Source organism: Tribolium castaneum, chromosome 2, assembly GCF_031307605.1.
Source record: "Tribolium castaneum strain GA2 chromosome 2, icTriCast1.1, whole genome shotgun sequence".
In the NCBI taxonomy this organism is placed as follows: domain Eukaryota; kingdom Metazoa; phylum Arthropoda; class Insecta; order Coleoptera; family Tenebrionidae; genus Tribolium; species Tribolium castaneum.
The window spans coordinates 18,296,734-18,318,957 of record NC_087395.1 but is presented as its reverse complement, the minus strand read 5'-3'; the positions used below and the strand labels follow the sequence as shown (position 1 = coordinate 18,318,957).

Here is a 22,224-nt window from a genome sequence, read left to right as displayed (position 1 = left end):
GACCTCACCGAGGATGTTGCCAAATTACAGAAGCTGCTACAAACGACCGAAATCTCCATCGAGTATTTACCGCGCGAGGGATTCGACCAGATGATACGGGCCTTGGAAGTAAGTAAAGTGCGTCAGATGATGCATCTGTGACCCCAATTTCTCACTCTTGTCTTGATTTGGTGTGTTTGCACTACCGGCCTTGTCCCTTGCGATGAACTGTTGATTTGATCTTGACCGGCTTTTTGAATTATTCAATTGTATGACATCACTCTTTTAATTTTAACAATGATTATGCTTGAATTTTGGCCGCGTGACCCAACTATTTATACTCGTTACATTAAATCATTTTAAACGCGATCAGACGCCGGCTATTTTCAAAAGGTGGGTTTTCTTGTATGATTTTTTCCTGGCGATGACATCTGTTTGCAAACATGCCGCACCAAAGAAGCAACATTTTATGGGACAAGGAGCAATTTTTTCATTGACTAACTTAGAAGCCTGACTCATTTGTGGCTTCTCTGAAGGATAATAATGACTTACACCTGTTACAAAACTCGTTTGTTATAATAAAATCGCTTGCTCCTGTCATTGTAAAATTTATCGCCGATTTTCAAAACGGGCAGACGCAGTTGCTATACTTAGCCAAATTAATTACCGTCTTAATTGGCAAGAGGACGTTAAATCCGATCACTCCTCAAATAGTTTCAATTAACGGCCATCAATCAGGGCGCCAAACTCTAAAAATAACCGCATCTTCGTAAATAAACAAAAATCCCACTCCTAGACCGCTGTTTGATCGCCTCATCTGCGTTCAGTGGTCAGTTGGATTCGGTCTCGTTGAGTTCCTCCGGTACGTCACTGTTTACATTGTGATAATGTTTTTAAAAATAGCCATTTGGTCATCGCATTTTATAGTGATTACTTCACACTTTTGCAGGAAATAACGAGCGATTTGAAGAAGCATGCTGCCCAAGCTATCAGTCTCGAAGGCCAAGTCCTCGAGTTAAAATCCGATCACGAAACGCAAGCACTTGCCTTGCACCTTGCAGGCATCAGGACCAGGATCGCAACTTTGTTGTCACAAGCGGAACACGGCAGGATCGCCGTGACGGTAACTATACTAATTTTAACCCTCGGGTTATGTAACTGGGCTAATTCCAGAACGCGAGAGAAGTGCATACGAAGAAGCAGGAAGAATTGGCCGGTTATCAATTATTACTGACTGAAATTGAACAGTGGTTGAAGAACACGAAAACTGTGGTTGAAGCCGACACCGAGAGTCAGATTGAGGCGTCAATCGAGGATTTGAATCGCCTTGCGCGGGAATTGGACGAAAAGGAGAAGAAATTGGGCGATTTGTCGCGTGTTTGTGAGGAGTTTTTGAAGTATCCCGATTTGAAACACTTGGCTGAGGCGCTAGTCGAGCACTTGAGGACGTTGACGCTGGTCTTCGCCGACCAAAGGATTGTAATCCGCACCAAAATAGAAACATTACGCACACACCTGGTCGAATTGAAAGAAACGCCCGATTTATCGCTTGAGAACACGCTCGATTCGACGTCTATGCCAGTGGAGGAAAGTCCAGTGGCTGGGGTTCACATCGAGACGCAAACGGGGCGAAGCCTCGCCTCCCCGCAACAGCGCGACTTCACGGTTACGTACAACGAACCAGTGGACGTGCAAATCCAGACACAGTTATCCGAAAGTGAACCGAACCCGGTCAAGGAGACTATAACCATATCTAAAACTTTCGCCGATGGTCAGGAAACTATACAGATAGCGACCAAACCAATGGCGGAGTCTCAACCCATAGTGGAGGAACCGGATGATCTCCTGGTTGAGGCCAACTACCGGAAACAGACCCAAAATGAGGGGAAAACAACCGAGTTGAGTATCACCAACGCCAAGCCGAGCCAACCGTTCGAAACCGTTTTCGTCGAACCGGACGAAACCACAACCGAAGTCATTGTTGATGCGGACGGCACCAAACGAATCATTGTGAAGAAATTACACAGAACGGTTGTGAGACACCAACAAACCGTCCAACAGCAACAGTTGACTAGCACTAGTACGCTCACCGAGAACAACCAACCGGTTGGTCAGTCGTTCTCGCAAGTCACTTTGAAAGAACAGCAAAGCAGTACGACTTTGGCCCGTGGCGATGGCAGTCGGCAAACCGTCACCAGTAAACAATACGGCGGGAAGATTATTTCGGGAGTACCCGGTGGTGATGTTGACGTGCAAGAGTTTGAAACCGAACCGGAGACACAGTACCACGTTGTCGAAGCCGATAAACCGTCGGAGGTTGAAATCGAAGGAATCAAACTCCACGAAGGAGACGTAACTTTCGTCGATCAGGAAAATAAGTTGGTACCACCGTTCGGCGAAATACACACGTCGAGTTCGAGTGTGCGCGCGGTCGTCCAACAGGTCACGCGACGAGTGATTCGGAAAACTCGCCGCATAATTCGCCGGATTGTCATCGTTGATGGTAAAGAGCAAGTGATTGAGGAGGTGGTTGAAGAGCCAGAGGAAGTGGAAGTGACTGAAGAAGGCATTCCGCGGGTTAGTATCAACGTGACTCGAACGGAGGATGGCAAAGTCGTGCGTGAAGAACAGTTCGGTGAACCAATTGTTGTTGTTGAAGAGCCGGGCAGTGAAGTCACTCAGACTGTCACTGTGGCTGAGTTTGAAGGCAAGCCGGAAGCTCTGACTGATGTGACACAAGAAGCCGAGAGGTATGTCGTAGAACAAAGTGCACGCCTGACGCCTGAGACAAGTGCTAGTAAAGATTTCCTAGAGAACGAAAGACTTGCACTTAGTAGTAATGTTGAAGCAGCACCTAGAGTTGACGATGCACCTGGAGACAAGTCTAGTCCGATTGATGCCGTTGTTGTTGAAACAGTAACCCAGAAGATGGCAGAAGAAGTGCCGACGCCTGAAGCGTCTGACATTCTTCCACCACAAACTGCGATCGTTGACGTTCTTAAGGAAACCGTCCTTGAAAAACCTTTGACTAAACCAGACGAAGCGCCACCAGAAGTCACCCAGACTCTTGTCCAAACCGTTTCAACTCCTGTAGTTAGTGTTAAGGAAGTTGGTAAAGTGTCACAACAACCCGAACTTGGCGAAACTTCGACTAGAATCGAAGTAGTCGAGAAAACCATCACACAACCTGAAACGACCGATGAACAAACGGTTAAAGAAGAAATTGATTTGAGTCCGAAACCGGTCCAAGTTAACGGAGACGTCAAACAGAAAGATATTATCGTTACTACTCAAGATTTCATCGTGGCGGAACAATTATACGAACCCGAAATTATAGAAGACTCATCTGATTCGTCCAAATCCAAAAAGAAGAAGAAGAAATTCCCGAAATCGAAGAAAGTTGTGGGCACACCACGTGTTCAAAGTCCCCTAGTCCCGACTGACGAACCCGACAGTAAAGAGCCCCAAAATGTCGAAATTGCGTTGTCATTAAAGGAAGAAACACCGGTTGTGTCTCAAGAAATGTCGGTTCAGCCAATTGAGAAAGCTCAAGAGGTTGAAATTGCCGTTTCCTTGCAAGAAAAACACGCTGATACGTCCATTGTGTCTCCTCAAGTGTCTATGGTTATGACGGTTGAAGAAGGTAAAATTAAGGCAAGTCCTGGTGAAATTATACAGAAGGATATTCACGTGATGCTTCCTGCGGTGTCTCACACGACCACAGCTGCGATAAAATCGGTGGCTTTGTCTCCAATGGCACCTCAAAATGAAACTGTCGAACCTGCGATTACACCCAAGCATGAGAGTGACCATGTCGAGTCACCGACGCCTAGCGATATAGACCACGGAGGAAGGCGAAGTAAAAAGAAAAAGAAACATAAAGATGAGACTCCGAGTGAAGAAACTGAAGAAAAAGAAATTTCGATTGCAACTTCCGTTGCTGAATCGACTGAGATCATCGTACCTGATGATTCTCTACCGTCTGAAGAAACACCGAAACCGACCGAGGAGGTGTTCGAAGCTGTAATTACCGAATCTGATGAAGGAGACGGTAAAGATACGGGATATGAAGCTGATAAGACAACCGTTGATGAGAGTTTGGCCGATGATGATAATCACGAATTGAAGAAGAAAAAGAAGAAAAAGAGGAAGCAAAAAATCAAAGTTAAAGAATCGGAAGAATCGACGATACCGAAGTCCGTTGATGAGTCGTCACCCTTTGGTGAGTCTGTACAATTCACCGACGATGAGCCGGCTAAGACCGAAGTCAGAACCGAAGAACCGAAAAAATCCAAGAAAAAGAAGAAAGGAAAACGTGGTGAAACCAAAGTTTCAGAAAGTGAACCTGAAATCGAGTCCGAAGCTATACTTTCCGAAGAACCAAAGATTTGCGAAGCACAAAACGAAGAAATCGCTTCACCTAACGACTCCTACCATACTCTATCAACCCAATCCGACGCAGGCACCGTTAAAATAATCGAAGAGATTGTCCTGAGACCAGCAAGTGAGTCCCCACAGGAAATAACCGAAAAGATTGTCACAACAGTCCCAGTTTTGGAAGCTGTTTTCACCCAAGAATCCCTAGCCCAGACATCACCCGAACTGGATACCACCAAACAAGCCGTTCAGGAATTTATCGCACGAGAACAAATTTCGGTCCAGACATCACCCGAAATACCTAAAGAAACGGGCGTTATGTCAATACAAACATCCCCAGAACCGATACGTGAAGTTGTGAAACCCGAAATCCAAGAAACTTCCAGTCAGGTCGAAGTTATAACGTCTGAAACTGTCACCCAGACCGAAACTCCCGAAAAAGTCGAAGTTGTAACTTCCGAAACTTCGATACAGACCGCCACGCCTGAAAAAATCGAAGAAGAGGCTCAAACCACGTCACTCGAACCGGTTGAAATCCCTCGAAGCGAGTCTGCGATGCAAACACATGTTGTTGATAGTCATGAAGAGTCGGCACAAACACCTGTAGTCGACGTTATCGAGAGTGGCGTTCAAGCACAAGCCACACCTGCAGATCACTCGATTCAGACATCGCCAGAGCCGTCAGCACCACCATTTGAGGAAGTTTTCGCGCAAGATTTGGCCAAGGAAACATCCGAGATTGTTACACAGACTAGTCCGGTTGTGATACAAGATATAAATGAATTGACTCCGCCTAGTAGCTTGTCGGAGCAATACGAAGTCCATGTCGAAGCTTCGGTGACGATGCCGTCCGAAAGCACCGAAAGTGTTAGCGAAAAACCGGAAGCGAGCGAAGGGTCAAGTGAATCGGCTTCCGATGTGGACGTGGAAGTTTTCGTCGATGGAGAACCCGTTCGTAAACCTCGCCGAAAGCGACGTCATAAGAAAAAAGCCAAAGACGCAACTCCAGGAATCGAGAAAGATCTTTTCGATTCGTTCAAACGTCAAGAAGGTGAGGGGACGTTAGATCCGAAAGAGTTATACTCGGAAGTTGCCAAAAAACACTCAAGATCCAGCTCACCTGTGCCACCGGACGAAGAAACTGACACAGCTGTGTTTGTCGGGAAAGTAATAACTGACTTAGATGAAGATAAAGTGAAGAAATTGAAAGGGAAGCCGAAAAAGGGTGATGAAAAGACGTTCCAGATCTCGCTTGAAGTCAGTCCTGACGATTTCGAAGTCGTGTCTGAAGATGTGGTGACGAAACGTCCCGGTGATGAAGAGTTTGAGGTTACGTCCACTGTGACGGTAACAAGTGTAGATGATTTCATCGCCAATGAAAAGGCCGCCGCTGAGGCATACCAAAAAACGCCACCAAGCCCAGACAAGGGCAAAAAGAAGAAAAAGAAGAAAGGAAAGTTGGAAGAAGACCTTAAACCGGTTCAAGTTGAAGAGCCCCAAAAAGAAGAAATCCAACCCACTGCAGTGACTCCTCCAACACCTCCAGTCGAAAAATTAGTCGAACCTATTGAAACTTCTCCAACACAAAGCCAAGAAGTTGAACCGAAACAATTATCCCCGGAAACAAAAGAGCGCAAGTCCAAGTCACCCTCCCCCAAGACCAAACGTAAACCCAAACACGTGTCTTCCGTTACAATTGAAGAAGTCGAGTCTGCGATTCCTCCACCAGATCTCCCCATCTCACCCCCGGCAGATTATCCCCTTTCTCCCGATTACACTCCACCTAAACCTGTTTGGCAAAAACGCCAACAAGCTTCGACTTCACTTAGCGAAAGTGAACGACAACGTAGTCCTGTCACTGCGCAAGACCTCGACATCAGGTGGTCTCACACCCAAGCATTGGAACGTGTTAAGAATTTACAAAACGCCCGAAAGACCACACATTTAAGTGTCGTTCTGTATTTGGCGACTCTTCATGAAGTGGTAACGGAGGAATCGATCGAGCAAAGAAACTCAAACGTTCGGGAGAACTTGAAGGCACTCAAGGAAGCGGTTGAGAAGAGGGATGTTGTAGAGATCCAGCAAACCATTATTACGACCGTTGAAACCATAACCACATGGTTGGAAACCATCGAATACCGCATTTATGTTAACCGTCAACAGACCGCCGATGGTCCTTCCAAGGAGCGAGTCCAGGAGTTCAACGATTTGAAGGAGGAGATTGTTAATATCGAAAGCAAAGTCGAGGAATTACAATCCGTGATGCGTCAAGCTGACGATATTTACAACGAAGACGACCGAAACCGCATGAAGAGTTACATCGATTCGCTCCAGCAGCAGGTCAAAGTGATCGAAGAGGTAACCAGCGAAAACGAACAACTAGCAGCCGGTGATTTGAAGCGATGGGAGGAATTTATCATTGGTGTTAAAGAACTGACTCAATTGATTAACACCGTACGCAAAGAAGTTGACAGTATCAAAGAATCAGATGCTTCGCCTCAAACCAAACTCAACGAACTCGACAAGATCGAACACGCCAACAGAGCCAACATGTTGAAGGCTGTCCAGTTAATCGCAACCGCTAAAGGTCTCATGCGCGATTTCCCAACTCGTGAAATCCCCAAAGAAGTTTACAGTAATCACGAAACTACGAAAATGACTGAACAGCAAATCGTAATTGAGCGAGAGAAGGCGCTACAGTTCCTCTCGTTGGCCGATGAATACGAACAGACTTTGAAAGAGTTCGGGCAAATTATCGACGTGGCGGAAGCCCTAGTCGAGAGTCCGATCAATGTGAGCAATCTGGAACATCTGGAAGATGCTATGCAAAATCACAGGAAGTTCTTTGTCAATTTGAGCCACTGTCGGGCGATTCTGGAATCCCTGGAAGAGAATCTCGATTCTGAGACACGAATGCACCATTCGGAGCTGCACAGGAATTTGTATGACCGTGCTAAGGTGATTCTGGACCAAGCGACGGGACGGTTCCAGCAAATGTCACTCGCGGCGTCCCGTTGGACGGTCCTGGAACAAGGGATGAGGGAGGAGATGAGGTGGTTGCAAGTCGCCCAGCAAAGGGTTCCCGACTTGACCGATGTCACGTCTTCGGACTATGACCGTTATATCGACTTGTACCAGTCTTTGTCTCTGGATATAGCCCACCACCAGGCGAGGATTGTTCACTTGAATGGCGTCGCTCAGAAGTTACAAGAACTGGTAGTTTGTTCGGGTCTCGAAGAGGCTTATATCGAGTCCTTGGAAATTATTTTGAAGTTACAAGATGATGTCCAAGGGAATTTGAAACGGTTACTTGCGTTCCGCGACTTGTGGACTAGTTACAACATGTTGAGTGATAAAGTTGATTATTGGCTGAGAGATGCCGAACAGCAACTCCAGTTGTTGGAAGTACCGGCAGGTCCCCGAGGACACATGAGACAATTTTGGGAGTTGAAGGCCCAACACGAAGTCTATAATTGCACACGACAGGAAGCTACGAATAACCTTGAGAGGGCGTTAGAAGTGGTCCCGATTTCCGATGAAATGATCCAGAGGAAGTTCCATACAGAAATGCAAGACCAGTGGAACGCAATGTCCAAACGCATAAATGAGTTACAAGACCAGATTATTGGAACTATTTCGGCACCAGATGTTCCCATCAACGAAAAATTGCTACTCCTTGAGCAGGAATTGGACGACTTAAAGACCGACGTTGACAATCTCCGGGGCATAATCAAGACGGAAGAAGAACTCAACTTGTACATCGAACGACTTCAAGTCATGTCAACACGACTGGAAACAATCCAGAATGAGTTAGGCCGTCTCGGTCTACTCTCAGCGACTGAGTCGGACAAAGTGGGCTCACTTTTGGCCCTCTCCAAGCGTCTAGAACTGCTCATCTCGGAAGAACTTGAAGGCGGGGTTTTGCTGAAAGAGCGCCTTCAGAACATCCAAAAGGGCATAGCACGCGTCCGCCGCAAACACCTCTGCCTCAACGAAACCCTGGACCAGTGCGAAAAGAGCGAGAAATTGGGCAGCGAAGCGGTGGAGAAAGCTGTGAACGAGTGCTACGAAGTGGGTGAGGAGCTGGTTACGCTGTGGCAGGACTTGATGGGTCTCCGCCAACTCCTCCACACCCTCCCGATGCGTCTCCGCGTGACCGTTTCCCCTGTGAAGATCGAAAGGGACATCTCGCAGCTGCAGGACGACCACACTGTCCTTGAAAAACGCTGCGGGCAGCTTCTAGCCCTGTTACGAAACCGCCTGGCTCTGTGGCAGCGCTTCGAGCATCAGCTGGAGCTGGTGCAGCAGAGCGTCCAAGAGGCCGATTTCATGATGGAGTTGCTGACGGTGCAGGGAACCGTCGATTACGAGAGGTTGAGGAAGGCGACGGAGCGGCTCGAGGTGAGTTAGTAGCGCGCTGATATTCGCAGAGGTTTGTCGGTTGGCGCGATTCGTGATTGTTGTTAATTGGTCTCGGATTTAGGAATGATGTAATTTTCAAAGTGATAAGGTTTCGCGGAAAATTGGGTCGAGTGAGTTTTTTTATTTTGGGTGGACTTTGAGTTCCGATAAGGCGACAATTGTATTTGATAAAGTTTTTCATCGGCGACCAGTTGATAAAAATTTACGCGATGAATTTGGTGGACGGCTATTTATGCATTTAGTACGGTTATAAAGCGGAAACGACAATGCTCTGTGTGTTTAATATTTAATTTCGAGGATAATGGACGGAGGAATGCATAACAGAGTTAATGTCATTGTTATTTTTAAAAAGGAATTTACCATATTTTTGTAAAGTTCATCGCAGTTTTTGAATGAGAATCAGTTAAAAAAACAAAAAACTTATTGTTATCTTTGACAATTTATCGAAAAAATTATCATTAAAGAACACAAATAAATTTAATTAGCTTGGTTTTTAATGTCTCATGTACGACATTATATTTGAATATTTATATACAGGCTGTTCCGTCTAAACCGTACATTACGGGCGCCGACTACATGGGTGCATCAGGGCGTATGCATCCATAGAAACTTGAAAATAATATACTGTAGCTTAACTCAATGAAATTACAACTTCCCAAAATTGTCTGAATAAAAATAGATTAAACGAAACAACAGATAATTTCTTAGTTTTGTATAAATAGACCTTTTTATTAAATATTAAAGACATCCGTCCCTGTTAAGAAGTAAGTGGAATAAATTATGTATTATAATTATTACTGAAAAATACAAATTTCAAACTTGTTCTGTTTCGACAAACAATTTTTGAAATAAGATGGATTTTTCTGTAACAAACTAGCCTATTTGTCGATATCAATCACTAGAAAAAAAACAATAATTAAAAAAGCCAGATGGTTGTTTTTTTGAAATATCCAACGGTCCATCACCACCTAACGTAAGAGCAGTCTCATTGAAAAATAAGTTATATCAAACAAAATAAGCTGAAAAAAAAACACATTGCACAAAACAAAAACAAATAACCAATTTCTGTATAAATTAGAAAAAAATTAATTAAGGGCAACTTTCGTTAAAGAATAAGTTTAGATAAATGATGAAATATGCTGAAAAATACAAACTTAGAACACTATCGACAGAAAATAGAAATTTTCTCAAATAAAATTGGTTTTTATTAAACAAATAGACCGACGACAAATGTGGAAAACTAAATCACCAGAGGAAGGCCAATAATAATTAAAGAACTAAAAAACTCTATTAAATAATCTGCAATTTTTTGCATTAACTAATATTTACCACCAATTTCACGAAATTCTCTTACTAAAAGCAACTTTTCTTTACAAAGTTGTATGTACGTTCTGTGTTTTGTTTAACTACATATCAAAAATAAACCCTAGTTCTTACATAAAGTTTGTTTAAACCTCCAGGGGTCCGCGGACGTATCTAAATTTACAAAAATAAGGAGAAGAAATTGATTTTTGGCTTCATTTTATTTTTGATCTAACCGCCATTGATAAACATCCGAAAAAATTGAAAAAGTCGGTGCCCGTGCCATGTCGCACATTAGAAATATTTAAAGTTCTGATAATGATATTTATCTGAAAGTTGGTGCACAGCCATAACTCGTGGCTCTGTTAAATGAAAATATTTTCAACATGGCGGCTCTTCCGGTTACACCGGAAGTCGGTGATAACCTTCTTATTACCTTAATAAGGAAGGTATGTTTTTATTGCGTTTTTAGATAACTCGAGTTACTTGAAGGAGATTTTCATCAATACTTTTCCCATACCTAAATTTAACCGTTTTCGAAATATTTGGGGTTTTTTGAAAAATTTTGGATTTACAATTTTCACTTAAAAAATCCAGAATTCGGTCTAGAAATAATATTTGGACAATCAAATAAGATAGCCTTACGTCTTTCCTTCAGTTGGTTCGAAATTCAAAAAAAAGTTTACATCAAACTCCAAAATCATAACGTTATTTTTAGACAACTTATTTTACTAGGTGGAAGAAAATTTAATTTTGCAAAGATCTGTTTTAACGTCCCCTATTCCTATTTCTGATAATTTTTAATGTTGCAGCTATTTTTGTTTGACAAAGAAACGTTTCTCATTGAAAAAAACTTGTTCTGATTAAAATTTGGCTTTCCTTTACGTTAAAACAAAATAAATTCATTGATTTAGATTTGAAAAACTTTGATTTTTAATAGTTTAGATACTCACTTTTCAATTGCAATCTATAAAAAAGAGTTTTGGCTAATGAAGTCCTAAATGCCAACAAAAAGTTCGTATAACTTGAAAACTGTTAAACATATGTATAACCAATATTAATGCAGATCGATGCTAAACTAAATTTTCAACCAATTAATCAAATAATTGGCATTTCACTTGAAAATTTTGAGTTATGTGTATTAGAAATTTCTGGAAATTTAATTAAAAAAAATTACGTTTGCTATTTTTTTTAATTTAAAAAAAAACACCAAAAAACTCTAACCTTCTCTGTTAAATAAGCCAAAACGAATTTTTAATTTTAAAAAACGGCTGAATTATCGATTTTTGACGTCAACGATACAAATCCAAAAATTCTCAAAAAACCTAAAATATTTGAAAAAAAATTTTGCTTTCCTTTGAAAATAAGAAAGTTGATACTGACTTCCGGTATATTCGGAAGTTATGCCATGCTGAAAATATTTTCATTGATCAGGATAGTTGTACATAAATTTTCAGTTGATTATTATTATTAAACGGAACATCCTGTATACTTTTGCATTAATTAAACAATAAACGCAAACATTTCAACATCACTAACTCCTCTAGTTGGAAAAATGTATTAAGTTATTCTATTTTTTTAGTTCCTAGTTCTTGGCGTGAAAACTGTCGGTAAATAGTTGTTAATTGCTTGTCTCTCCATAGAAATTTAAATTTTTTATTATTTGTTATTCTTGTTGAAACGAGTACTAAAAAATGGGGTCAATGTTTGTGCCCCCTATTGTTAAATACGCCACATAATGAACATTTCGCTTCATTAGTTTTTCAAAATACGGATTAAATTATTGGTGCACTAAAGTGTACCGCAATCTTATTCCCAGTGGCATTAACTCTGTCCTATCCAAGCAACTTAAAATTAGAATGACGCACGTCTGTGGAATGTTTTTACCTCTCTTCCACTATTTTCGCTCGCCCCAATATTTATTTACCTAATTAACTCAACCTCTGTTATCTTATCGGGCCATTATTGAGTTCGTGTAAACAAATCATGCATCTTGAAGGAAATGCAAATAGAGGCGTTTATCGTTTGCAGAGCGTCTCCGTGGACTTGGTGTCACGCGAGACCCTCGTGTCGGAGCTGAAAGCGGCCGCGAAGCCGCTCGCCGACAGCTGCACCCCCGAGGTCTCGGCGCGCGTGGAGGCCGCCGTCGAGGAGGCCGTCACCGCCTACTCCACCACCTGCACCAACCTGAAGGACCTCTGCACCAAGTACCAGCACGCGTCCGAGCTATGGAAGCGGTACCGTGAGGCCAGCGACCTGGTGAGCGAATGGGTGGACAACCACATGGAGTCGGTCGGGGATCTGGAACCAGAAGAGGCCATCAAAGCGGTTAAGGTATGCTTATTTTTAAACCCTCGTGGGGTCTCTCCCCTCATTCGTGGTGAATCGCTCGACGCAGCCTCTTCGCTCTCTTACAACAGCGATCGATTTGTTCTCTACCGACCAAGTATTTTTAAAATTTAGTGCAAAATTTATAAATAGAGCGCGGGCGGGCGGCCAATAGTAGTTTGTGGTGTGGTGTGCGTGCGGTGGGTTGAGAAAGGAAAAGTTTGACGCGTTTTTGTTGACATTTTGGCCGTTTTTTGGATAAATGTGTTCGCCGGAAGAAATAAAGGTGAGGGATTTGCACCCCAAGTGACCCTAAAACCGGTGGAAGAAAATTACGCGCAAACGCGGACTTCATTCAAGTTCTTTTGTGCTATTTTTACGACGCTTTTTATCAACTTCCTACTCGAAATGTGAATGACTTGCGGTGATTGATTTTTTAGTTTTACTCGAGTTTTTGAAATCTGATTGTTGAAATCTGGTTTGTTTACTTCGTTGTGCCAAAAATACGACACATTTTTTATGAATCGTTTCAGAGATAAGACTGTTTCGAAATTTTTACACAAATATTAGAATTGTGACGAGGAAAATGTTATAACATTTATTATGAGAATTTTTAAAGCGGTAATAAAATTGGGTGTTTGTATGTGGGAAACTTTGTTATAATAAAATAATCATCCTTGCTGTTATCAAAAAAGATTCTTTCTTCGAGGTCATAAAAATATACATGAAATTAGTGTACAAAATAAACGAATGCTCTCAGCTCTTATCAGTTAACATTTTTGCTAAATGAAATCATATTCTCTTTAGAAGTTTAAAAATGATAACAACGAAACTAAAATTTTCCAAAACCGTTTTATTTCATTAGAGCTGTATCGCTTGAGGAACTATCCTGTCTCAAATTTATTGTTAAAGTATTGCTAAAATGTAGACATTGCCTTGTATTAAGTTGATGATAAGTAAATGAAAAATCGATAGTCTTTCAAAAATATTAAATAGTCGTATTTACTTTGAAGAGAATTAGATATTTTTTACGATTCTTTTTTCTCTACTAGATTAAATTTATTTCATTTGTAAAATTGGAAATGTTTGTATTTGTTGTCAACTCTGCAAATTTATTTGTACACCGGAAGTACGCCGCTTAAAAAATGTAAGGTAATAGTCTTACTAGAATCTAATTACAAAAACAAGATATTGAAATAAATATTCCTAAGAAGTTCATTAAATTACTGAAATCTTTAGTGTTGTCAGTTTTTGTAGTTTTTATAAAATTCTCATTTTTTAATTTGAATAATTTTCTTTGGAAATGTACGTTTTTTGAAGGGGGAATATATATATTTTCATCAGGAAAACGCAGTAATGATTTGAATTTGTATTTTACTTTAAAATTTTGATTTTGCAGGCTATGTGAAATTTGTCTGTTTAAAAATTATTAGTATTATTTCTTAGTAGTAGACTTCTCATATTAGCAAACCAAGTTGAAAATAACCAACCGCTTTATTGATACATTTTTTATTTAATAATATGAAATCAAAAATAAACACAACAAATTTCCAAAAACAAAATAACAGTTTTTCGTAAAACAAATTAACATTAGCTAAACCAGACCAAAAATCTGCTTAAAAAGACTTCGTTCCCTTTTTCAGTTTTTCCAATTAATTTTTAAATTGGCATTATTTTGACTTTCAACGTTCTTTAACCAGAAACGCTATTATTTTGAAAAATTTTCTTCCGCAAAACCAAGTCAGAAGTCATCTAAATTATGACATTATTTTTTTGAGTGTTTTGTTTCAAGTAATTTCTTGAAAAATAATCCGCATAACGAATTAGGTCGTGAAAATGATATTATTTTTGCCTTCTAGAGTTTTTGGAAAAAAAATCTATTTTTTTAAAGATTTCACTAAACTAATGACATAAGTTTGAGCGTTTTATCACATTCAATAAACAGAAACACAATTATTTCGAAAAATTTCGCCAATAATAAGCTGGAAATGCGTAAATTTTTGCCCTTTTTTTCGCTAAAGTAGGCCAGCAATCACTTATTATGACATTATTTTTAGATTTCCTCGAGCATTTTGGTATCTTTTTCATCAACACTGCAATTGTTTCGAAGAATTTTGTTAAAAATAAGCCAAAAAATAACGAATTTATATCGAAAATGATATTGTTTTTGTCTTCTTGTAGAGATACGTTTTTGAACAAAAAAAATCTAAGTTTAACTGGAGATTTCAATAAAGCGGGCCACAAAATTATCTTTGTCGAAAAATTAAATCTTCTGGAAATAAGTCAAAAAATCGCCTAATCGGGCTGAAATTGATGTTTTTTTCCTTTTCGAATGTCCGTTTAAATACTTCTGTGAGCCTTAAAGCTCTCAGTTTGACTTTTTTTTTGTGAAGAATTTAATCAAAAATAACCCAAAAAATGGACAAGTTGGATCAAAAATGCCTTTGGCGAATCTTTAAACTAACACATGATCTTAGTTAGCGAGATTCAACTAAACCGAACTGAAAATCTCCAAATTGGATTGACTTTGTTGTGCTTTCTTTAAGCGTCTTACCACATTTTTTAGTCAAAAATGCTTGAAAAATTACTAAGTCAAGACAAATTTTTCCATTTTTCGAGCATGTGGTAATCATGTTTTTTGTCAAAAACGCAAAAAACAAATTCGGACTAAACGCTGTTGCATTATTTAATAATGCAAATTCCTCTTTTTATTATAAATTGAAATATATATCTTTCACTTATTTATTGTTTTTAAAATTATTAGCAAGTTGTTATTTAATAGTTCATTTAACAATTATTAAGGTAACATAAGTTCAATGGGGACTAAACACAACTTTTATAAGTGTTTATAAGATACTTAACGATAAACTGCCATTGCAGAGAACTTTTTACACATTTTCTCTATAATTCTCTTTCTATATTTACTTCATCCAAAGCAAACATTTTTAATAATTTAGGTATAAGGCTGGTATAAGTTTAAAATTAAACCAATGAGATACAAGCATATAGTCGATAACAATAACGTCGTTATTATTGTTATTTGGTTATATTATTTATTTTGGGTTCATAATTAGGTCCCAGCTCGAGTGAAAATTCTTCAAGTTTGAGTGCCTCAAGTAAGACTTACAAGAGTATGCACTTACGGCAGATGGAAGAGGCATATCTGTGCCTATTTCAACCAATTTACAAGTGTCTCATATTAGGACTCGAAGTAACATTTTAGAGTTTTGGATTAACGTAAAAAGTATAAAATATATCGAACAAAAGGCATGATAACATAATGTTAGCTCTATCTTAGTAATAATCAATACTATCTTGTTACTATTTTTTTTATCTTTTTATTTATTTTCTTTAACCAAAAAATTTTGCTACCGGCGCACAGAAACTTATGATACAGTTACTCGTAACTGATTTCCAGCACACCCCTTTGCTGTTTCATAATGAACTAATGGCAATATTGAACAGTGGAGCCTTTTTGAAAAAATCTTTAACTTGTAAAAAAGGCGGTGTCTCATAAAAGGCACAATTACCCTACTTTTTAAATTTTTTTAATTGTTATTTATGTTTTCAATTGTTAATTTTTTTGGTAAATTTTATTTTTTAATAGTGTATATCATATTTTACAAGTAGACAAATAATTACTGAGTATAAACTGTTAATCATTACTACAAGTACATTTCATTTTCAAACGAATATAAAAAATTTGCGGTAATAATTTTGTGCAGCATTACATTTGAGAAATCATACGTCAGCAAGTCTACGTAAAAGCATCTCTCGCAATCAACATTCGACCACAAAATCTAATGCCTCCGCCTCGAATATCTGCATAAATGCAATTGTTATTTTAATTGCGCACGCAAACATTTTTCTTTCAAAACTTTCCCGCAAACGTTTCGGAATTTATAATCGTAGTTTTATTAAACCGTGGGGGTGAGTAGAGAGAAAAAACCGTTTCCTCGAATGCAACGCGAACTCGAATATTTAAGAAATCACTTTCCGGAACTTAATTTCCTCTTGTATCGACTTGATACCCAATCATTATGAATGGAAAGTGATTAGAAATCGCGTGCGAGTGTTAGATTATTACGACTGTATTTCGATTTAATTGAAATCGCGCGTTTCTGGTCAAGGTTAATGGGTCGATTTTCCAGGTCTGTGAGGAAACTTTATCAGCACATACGGAACGTCTCGCCGAACTTAAACAACTCGTTTCGGGAATTGCGGCCGCTGTTGGGCTTGATGCTAGCGCTTTATTAGGAGGCGAAGTTGAAGCTTTAGGTAAACGATTGGAGGATGTCAGGGAGTCGCTTACGGCGCTCGCGGACGTCGCTGAAGCTAGAGCTGTCACGAAAGAAGAAACCAATAATGAGATTAATGGCACTAGAACCTACCTAGACAGTGTACAAAGATGCGTGGATAGTATTGAGCAAAGTCCCGATACGGACAGTGAAGAGAAATTGGTCACTTTGAGAGAACACTTACTAGCTTTGGGTAAAGCTGAAGGACAGATTCAGAAAATCAAAGATAAGACGTTGGAAATGACGGAATCGACGAAAACTGAGACTTCGGTCATTGAAATTTTGGAGCTGTGGCAACAAGTGTTCAGAGAAACCTTCCAACAGTACCACAGGTTAAGTACCAGACTGATCAAAAATGAAGACGGAGCTGCGGCTCTTAAACTATGGCAAGAGTATCTCTTAAACGTTCAGCAGTTCCTCCAAGGGAGCATTCCCGGTGATTACCACAGTCTTTCCGAGCACCAACACCTATGCCAAGTCCACCAGAATCTCCTAACAACTCAACAGAACGTCCTCAAGCCTTTGGATAAGGAATCACAGCTTGGTAGTGGCTTGGTTGAGAGTAGTGTCATGGAACAGTTCAATTCCTTAACAAATTTGCACAACGAAACGCTTTCACGAATCATGGACCGGCACAAAGAGGTCCAAACAAGACTAAACGCCTGGGACGACTACAAACAAGACCAAAACAAACTCCTGTCCTGGCTCAAAAGCATAGAAAAAGACCGAGAGAAGATGCAGCTTAAGTACATACACATCAGGAGAATCCCCAAGTTGCTTGCAAAAATCGAAACCCTCCTCAGTAAGATACCAGAAGGTGAACAACAAGCCGACAATTTGCAACGACAACAGAACCTCCTCTTGCAATTCTGCGACGACGCTTTGGCCACTTCCATCCGCATGGAACACGCCGCCATCAAACAAAGAATCTCAAACTTGCAAGCCGGCCTCGAAACCTGGCACCAGTTCCTCGAACGCATTGCCCTCCTCCTCAAAACCTACGAAGAGAACGTCCAGAAAGTGCAAACTTTATACGACGAAATTCAGGATATTGTAACCGAATCAGCGTCACAACTCCCAAGCTCGCACTCAGGCGTCAGCTATAAATTAGAGACGCTTCAAAGAGCCCGCCTTAGACTAAACAACGCCACTAAAGACCTGGAACAGCTGGGCTTGACCCAAGAACAGCTCAAAGAGTGCCTCAGTCCCAGCGACATCAAGACCATCAACCAACGCATGTGGATCTTGTGGCACCAACAGGGCGACCTCGACCACCAACTGGCCGTCTTGTGCCACCAACTTGAAGAGAAACTCGGTCTGAGATCGATGTTCGAGACACGCCAAGCCCGCTTTGTGACCTGGGCCGACGAAATCGAGCGCCGACTTGACGAAGGTTCAGTTGCTTCGATCAAAGACCCCCAGGAGATGCTCAGGAAGCTCGAAACCGAACTCCAGGCTGAAATGTCGCTCAAAGAACGCGAATACAATTGGCTCGTGAGCACCGGGCGTGATTTGGTGGCCAACTGTGGCGAGGAATACAGTGATGTGACCGCCAAACAGATCATCCAAGCCAAAACCGACATTGTGCTCGAACGCTGGGAACGACTGGACAACATCGGCAAAAGTCGAAGGAACAAAATCCACGACATGATGCAAACAATGTCACAACTCGAGCAGAGAATCGCAGAGATCAGGGCCTGGTTGACGCAGATTGAGGCACAGTTGGCTAAACCTCTAGTGTTTGAAACGTCGAGCAAGGATGTGATCGAGCGCAAGTTGCAAGAACATGACAAGTTGAAGAAATCGATCGAGAATGAGAGTGGCAACATTGGCGAAGTGTTGAATTTGTGTGAGTTGTTACTGAGCGATGCTGACGTCTGGAAGGCACATTTCTCCACTGAAAATATCACAGCGGCGATCCAGAATCTGGAAAAGAGGTGGAAAGCGGTGTGTGGACAATCGGCCGAAAGGAAACGCAAAATTAACTTCATCTGGAAGTTGCTCCAGGAGGTGTTGAGGATTAGTAACGAACAGGAGACCTGGTTGGGTGAGAAAGAACAAAAGATCAAGGACTTGGATAAGCCGGTCAAAAAACTAAACCGGGAGGAAATCCAAGAGTTGATTTATTTGGTCGAAAACCAAGTCAAAGAAATCGAGTCCAAAGTCCCCACGTTTGAAATCCTCGAACAGACCTATTCGAAGTTGGCTACGGTTGGCGGTTTAGAACCGGAGAACATTCAAGAACTGACGGCCAAGGCACGTGTTGTTATAACACGTTGGAAGAATCTTTTGCCACGTGCGCAAAGCTTGTTACAGAGATTACAGAACGAGATTGTGCTCTTTAAAGACTTTGCTTTGGCGCATCAAGATGCTGTTATCGGTTTGACGGAAGTTGATGCCCGTCTGACCGAGTTGGAACACTTGACTGGGCAAAAAGTACCACCGAATGAGCGTTTAGGGACGTTGGAAGGTTTGGAGAAACAAATGGTTGCCCAAAATTCGGTCCTAGAATCGGCTGATAAGCTCGGTCTTGAAATAATGAAGAAAGTCAAGAAGGGGGAGGTTGGCAAGTACCAAGAGATGATTGACGAGTACCAAAACCTCTGGAAGGACATTCAGAGACGGATTGGTGGTCTCAGAACTGACCTGAAGGCGGAAGTGAAGAAACAAAGGAACGAAATCGATGAAGGCGTCCAAGTCGAGACACTGAAGTTTGAACAAGATACCGCTGTCCAGGTCAACACACTTCCGCCCTTGCAACGCATGACTTCAATCAGTGCGAAAGACGCCTACTTGATGGAACTGACAAGTGCCATTGGCGAATGCAGGGGTAACATCGACAGTCTTGAAGAGGTGCTTGCTAAGGAGATCCCGCAACAAGGCTCCGCCGAATTGCCAACAAGTGCAAAACGCATTGCCCGCATTTCGGCGACTTGTCAGTCGAACATCGAACTGGTTAAACACCTCCACGACCTACTCATCAATGAGTGTGACGCCACCGAGGAGGAAGCACTAGCCGAAGAAGTACTTTACCTCATCCAACGTTTCGAAACACTTCTAGTAACAGCCAAGGACAAAGAACAGAAAATCAAAGAACTGAGGTGAGACTTGTTACCGCCCTCTCTTGTTATTAACACAACTAACTCGGTGTTTGTTCTTCTTTTAACTCTACTAGGTCTACAATTTCTGACGCTTATAATCTATCATGCAACCAGTAAGTTTCTCCAGTTCGGTGTGTGGACCAGTTTTGATTGTTTTTTCTTGTGTTTTTAGTGAAGCGGGTCGTTTGTTGTGTCCGTTGTGTACGAAACGGAACTGGGCACAGTTGGATAACGATTTGTGGCGGCTCGAAAAGTGGCTGCAGGTGGCCGAAGGCACGCAGAAGACCCAACATTCCCCACCGTCTAATATCGAGCAATTGGAGGATGTGATTCAGGACCATCGCGAGTTTCTCTTGGACTTGGACAGTCATAAGAGTATTGTGAGGTCGTTGAATATTGTTGGGACGCACCTTGCGGACCATACGGAAGATACAGAACGGGCCGACCAATTGCGATCGAGGCTCAATACTGACAACAAGAGGTGGGAGGTGGTTTGTCAGAACGCCGCCGGTTGGGAAACACTACTCCAAAGGGCCTTGATGGAGGTACAGTAATGATCATAAAGAATGTGATCTCTGTAATCGGCGCAAAGCACAGCAATAAATCTTCTAGGTCGTAAATGTCGTAAATTTTACATTCGAATGTTTTTTGATATGTATTCATTCTTTTATTGTCGAATTCGATTATTTGAATTTTTACTGACAAAGATCAAATTAGACGCAAATTGAAATTTGATTTCAATTAAAAGTTCTGTAAACGGCCTTAATTTAACAGAAAAGAATAAATTGATACGTTAACGAAAATATAATTTTAATTTTTTAATATATTTAAATTAAAACGAATATTCCTTTGTAATTTTAAAGTAAGAAGATAATGATTTGTTAAAGTACATTGTCCAGTAAGTGTCTTTACAACAAAATAAGGAAATAAAAAAATGTCATTGAAATCGTTCTTACGTTCTCATACAATATCAATAACAATAACGCCAATTAATAGTGATCGCCGACAATGGATGGCTTTCTTGTTATTCCTTAGCCATTATCACTAAAAATTTTACAAAAAATTAAATTTTCATTTAAATTTTTAATTAAGAATACTTTTTAAATGTGATACTCTCGTGGCCTTACCACATGAGTATATTCTTCGAAAACTCTCAAAAAAAAAACAGATTGAACGAAACGAAATATAATTTCTTATTTTTTTGTAAATTGAGATTTTTTTATTATAAGGGCAGCAGCCCTTGTTAAAAAATAAGATAAGTCGAAGAATTGAAATTTGTGCATGTTTTGTGCTCTTCGACAAAAAAAATTTTTGAAATAAAATGATTTTTCTCTGACACTGGCTTATTTGGCGATATCTGGCACTATAATTTAACATAAAAAGAAAATAATGAAAAAAAATCGAGATTGTTGTGAAAAAATTAACTTTTTTAATATCGTAAAAGTTATTATCATTGAATAAGTGAAATAAGAGAAAATTCTAACATTTTTTTGCAACTTTCTACATCAATGAACGATTTTTATTATTGCAATTTCTGTTAACATATTCAACCGAATATAAGACATTCTTTAAAAAAACTAACAAGCCACATTAACTTTTTCTGTGTAAATTAAAAAAAAATTGTCGTTAAAAAATAAGTTTAATTAAATGATGAAACGTGTCCAAAAATACAAACTTGGACCTAAATATGCATTAAGACCTAAATCAATAGAGGAAGGTCAATAATTAAAGAACTAACTCTATGAAACAATCTGCAAATTTTTGCATAAATTAATATTCTTTTTATAAAACGCTTTTTGTTAAATAGAAAGCTAAATCGAACAAAATCAGCCAAACAAAAAAGCATATTTTAAAACCTACATTTGTAATGTTCTTCATCGATTTCATAAAATTCTCTTACGATAAGCGATTTTTCTTTACTAAGTCCGCGGACTAATTTAACTCTAGTCCATAAGCTTCTCAAAAATAATAAAATTTGCAAGAATAAAGCGCAGAAAATGCTTTTTAGCCTCATTTTATGTTTGAATCACGCACCAGTGATCAATGTCCGAAAAAAGTATGTTAACACGTTGTTTATTTGGCTGGTTCACTCATTAAAAATTAAAAAAGTCTATAAGCAGTGATAAGTTAATAATGATAACTGATGAACAAAAGTGCAGTTACTAACGTTTTTTATCATTTATAAAAAAATATTTTTTCTGCTAAGCAAAAAACGTAAGGTTGGTTTATAAAAGCGTCATTAAGTTAATCTGCAATTAAATGCGTGATTAACTGGTCACGTGACCAAATTGAACAAATTTGATTGGTCCATCCGCGTTGTTAACTTTTAACGAATTAAATTTAACAAAGCTTTCTACAAACCGGCCCGCCCTCATATTAGAAAACATAAATGTGTTATTGTCTTTGTGTTGCTAAAT

At 40.0% G+C, this 22,224-nt stretch overlaps 1 protein-coding gene across 16 annotated transcripts in view; it reads left to right on the top strand.

Moving 5' to 3' along the window:
- The window catches only part of Msp300 (Muscle-specific protein 300 kDa), a 116,026-nt gene that overhangs the window by 91,033 nt on the left and 2,769 nt on the right, over positions 1-22,224 (top strand). For 14 of the 16 annotated variants that reach the window (XM_015983522.2, XM_064354980.1, XM_064354979.1 and 11 more), the window contains 7 exons: positions 1-108; positions 929-1,102; positions 1,153-8,757; positions 12,112-12,414; positions 16,560-19,807; positions 19,882-19,920; positions 19,980-20,352. In XM_015983522.2, coding sequence (XP_015839008.2) covers positions 1-108; positions 929-1,102; positions 1,153-8,757; positions 12,112-12,414; positions 16,560-19,807; positions 19,882-19,920; positions 19,980-20,352 — 11,850 coding nt within the window. The remainder of the gene's footprint in view (positions 109-928; positions 1,103-1,152; positions 8,758-12,111; positions 12,415-16,559; positions 19,808-19,881; positions 19,921-19,979; positions 20,353-22,224) is intronic. The other 2 variants (XM_015983524.2, XM_064354974.1) reach the window with 1 other exon arrangement.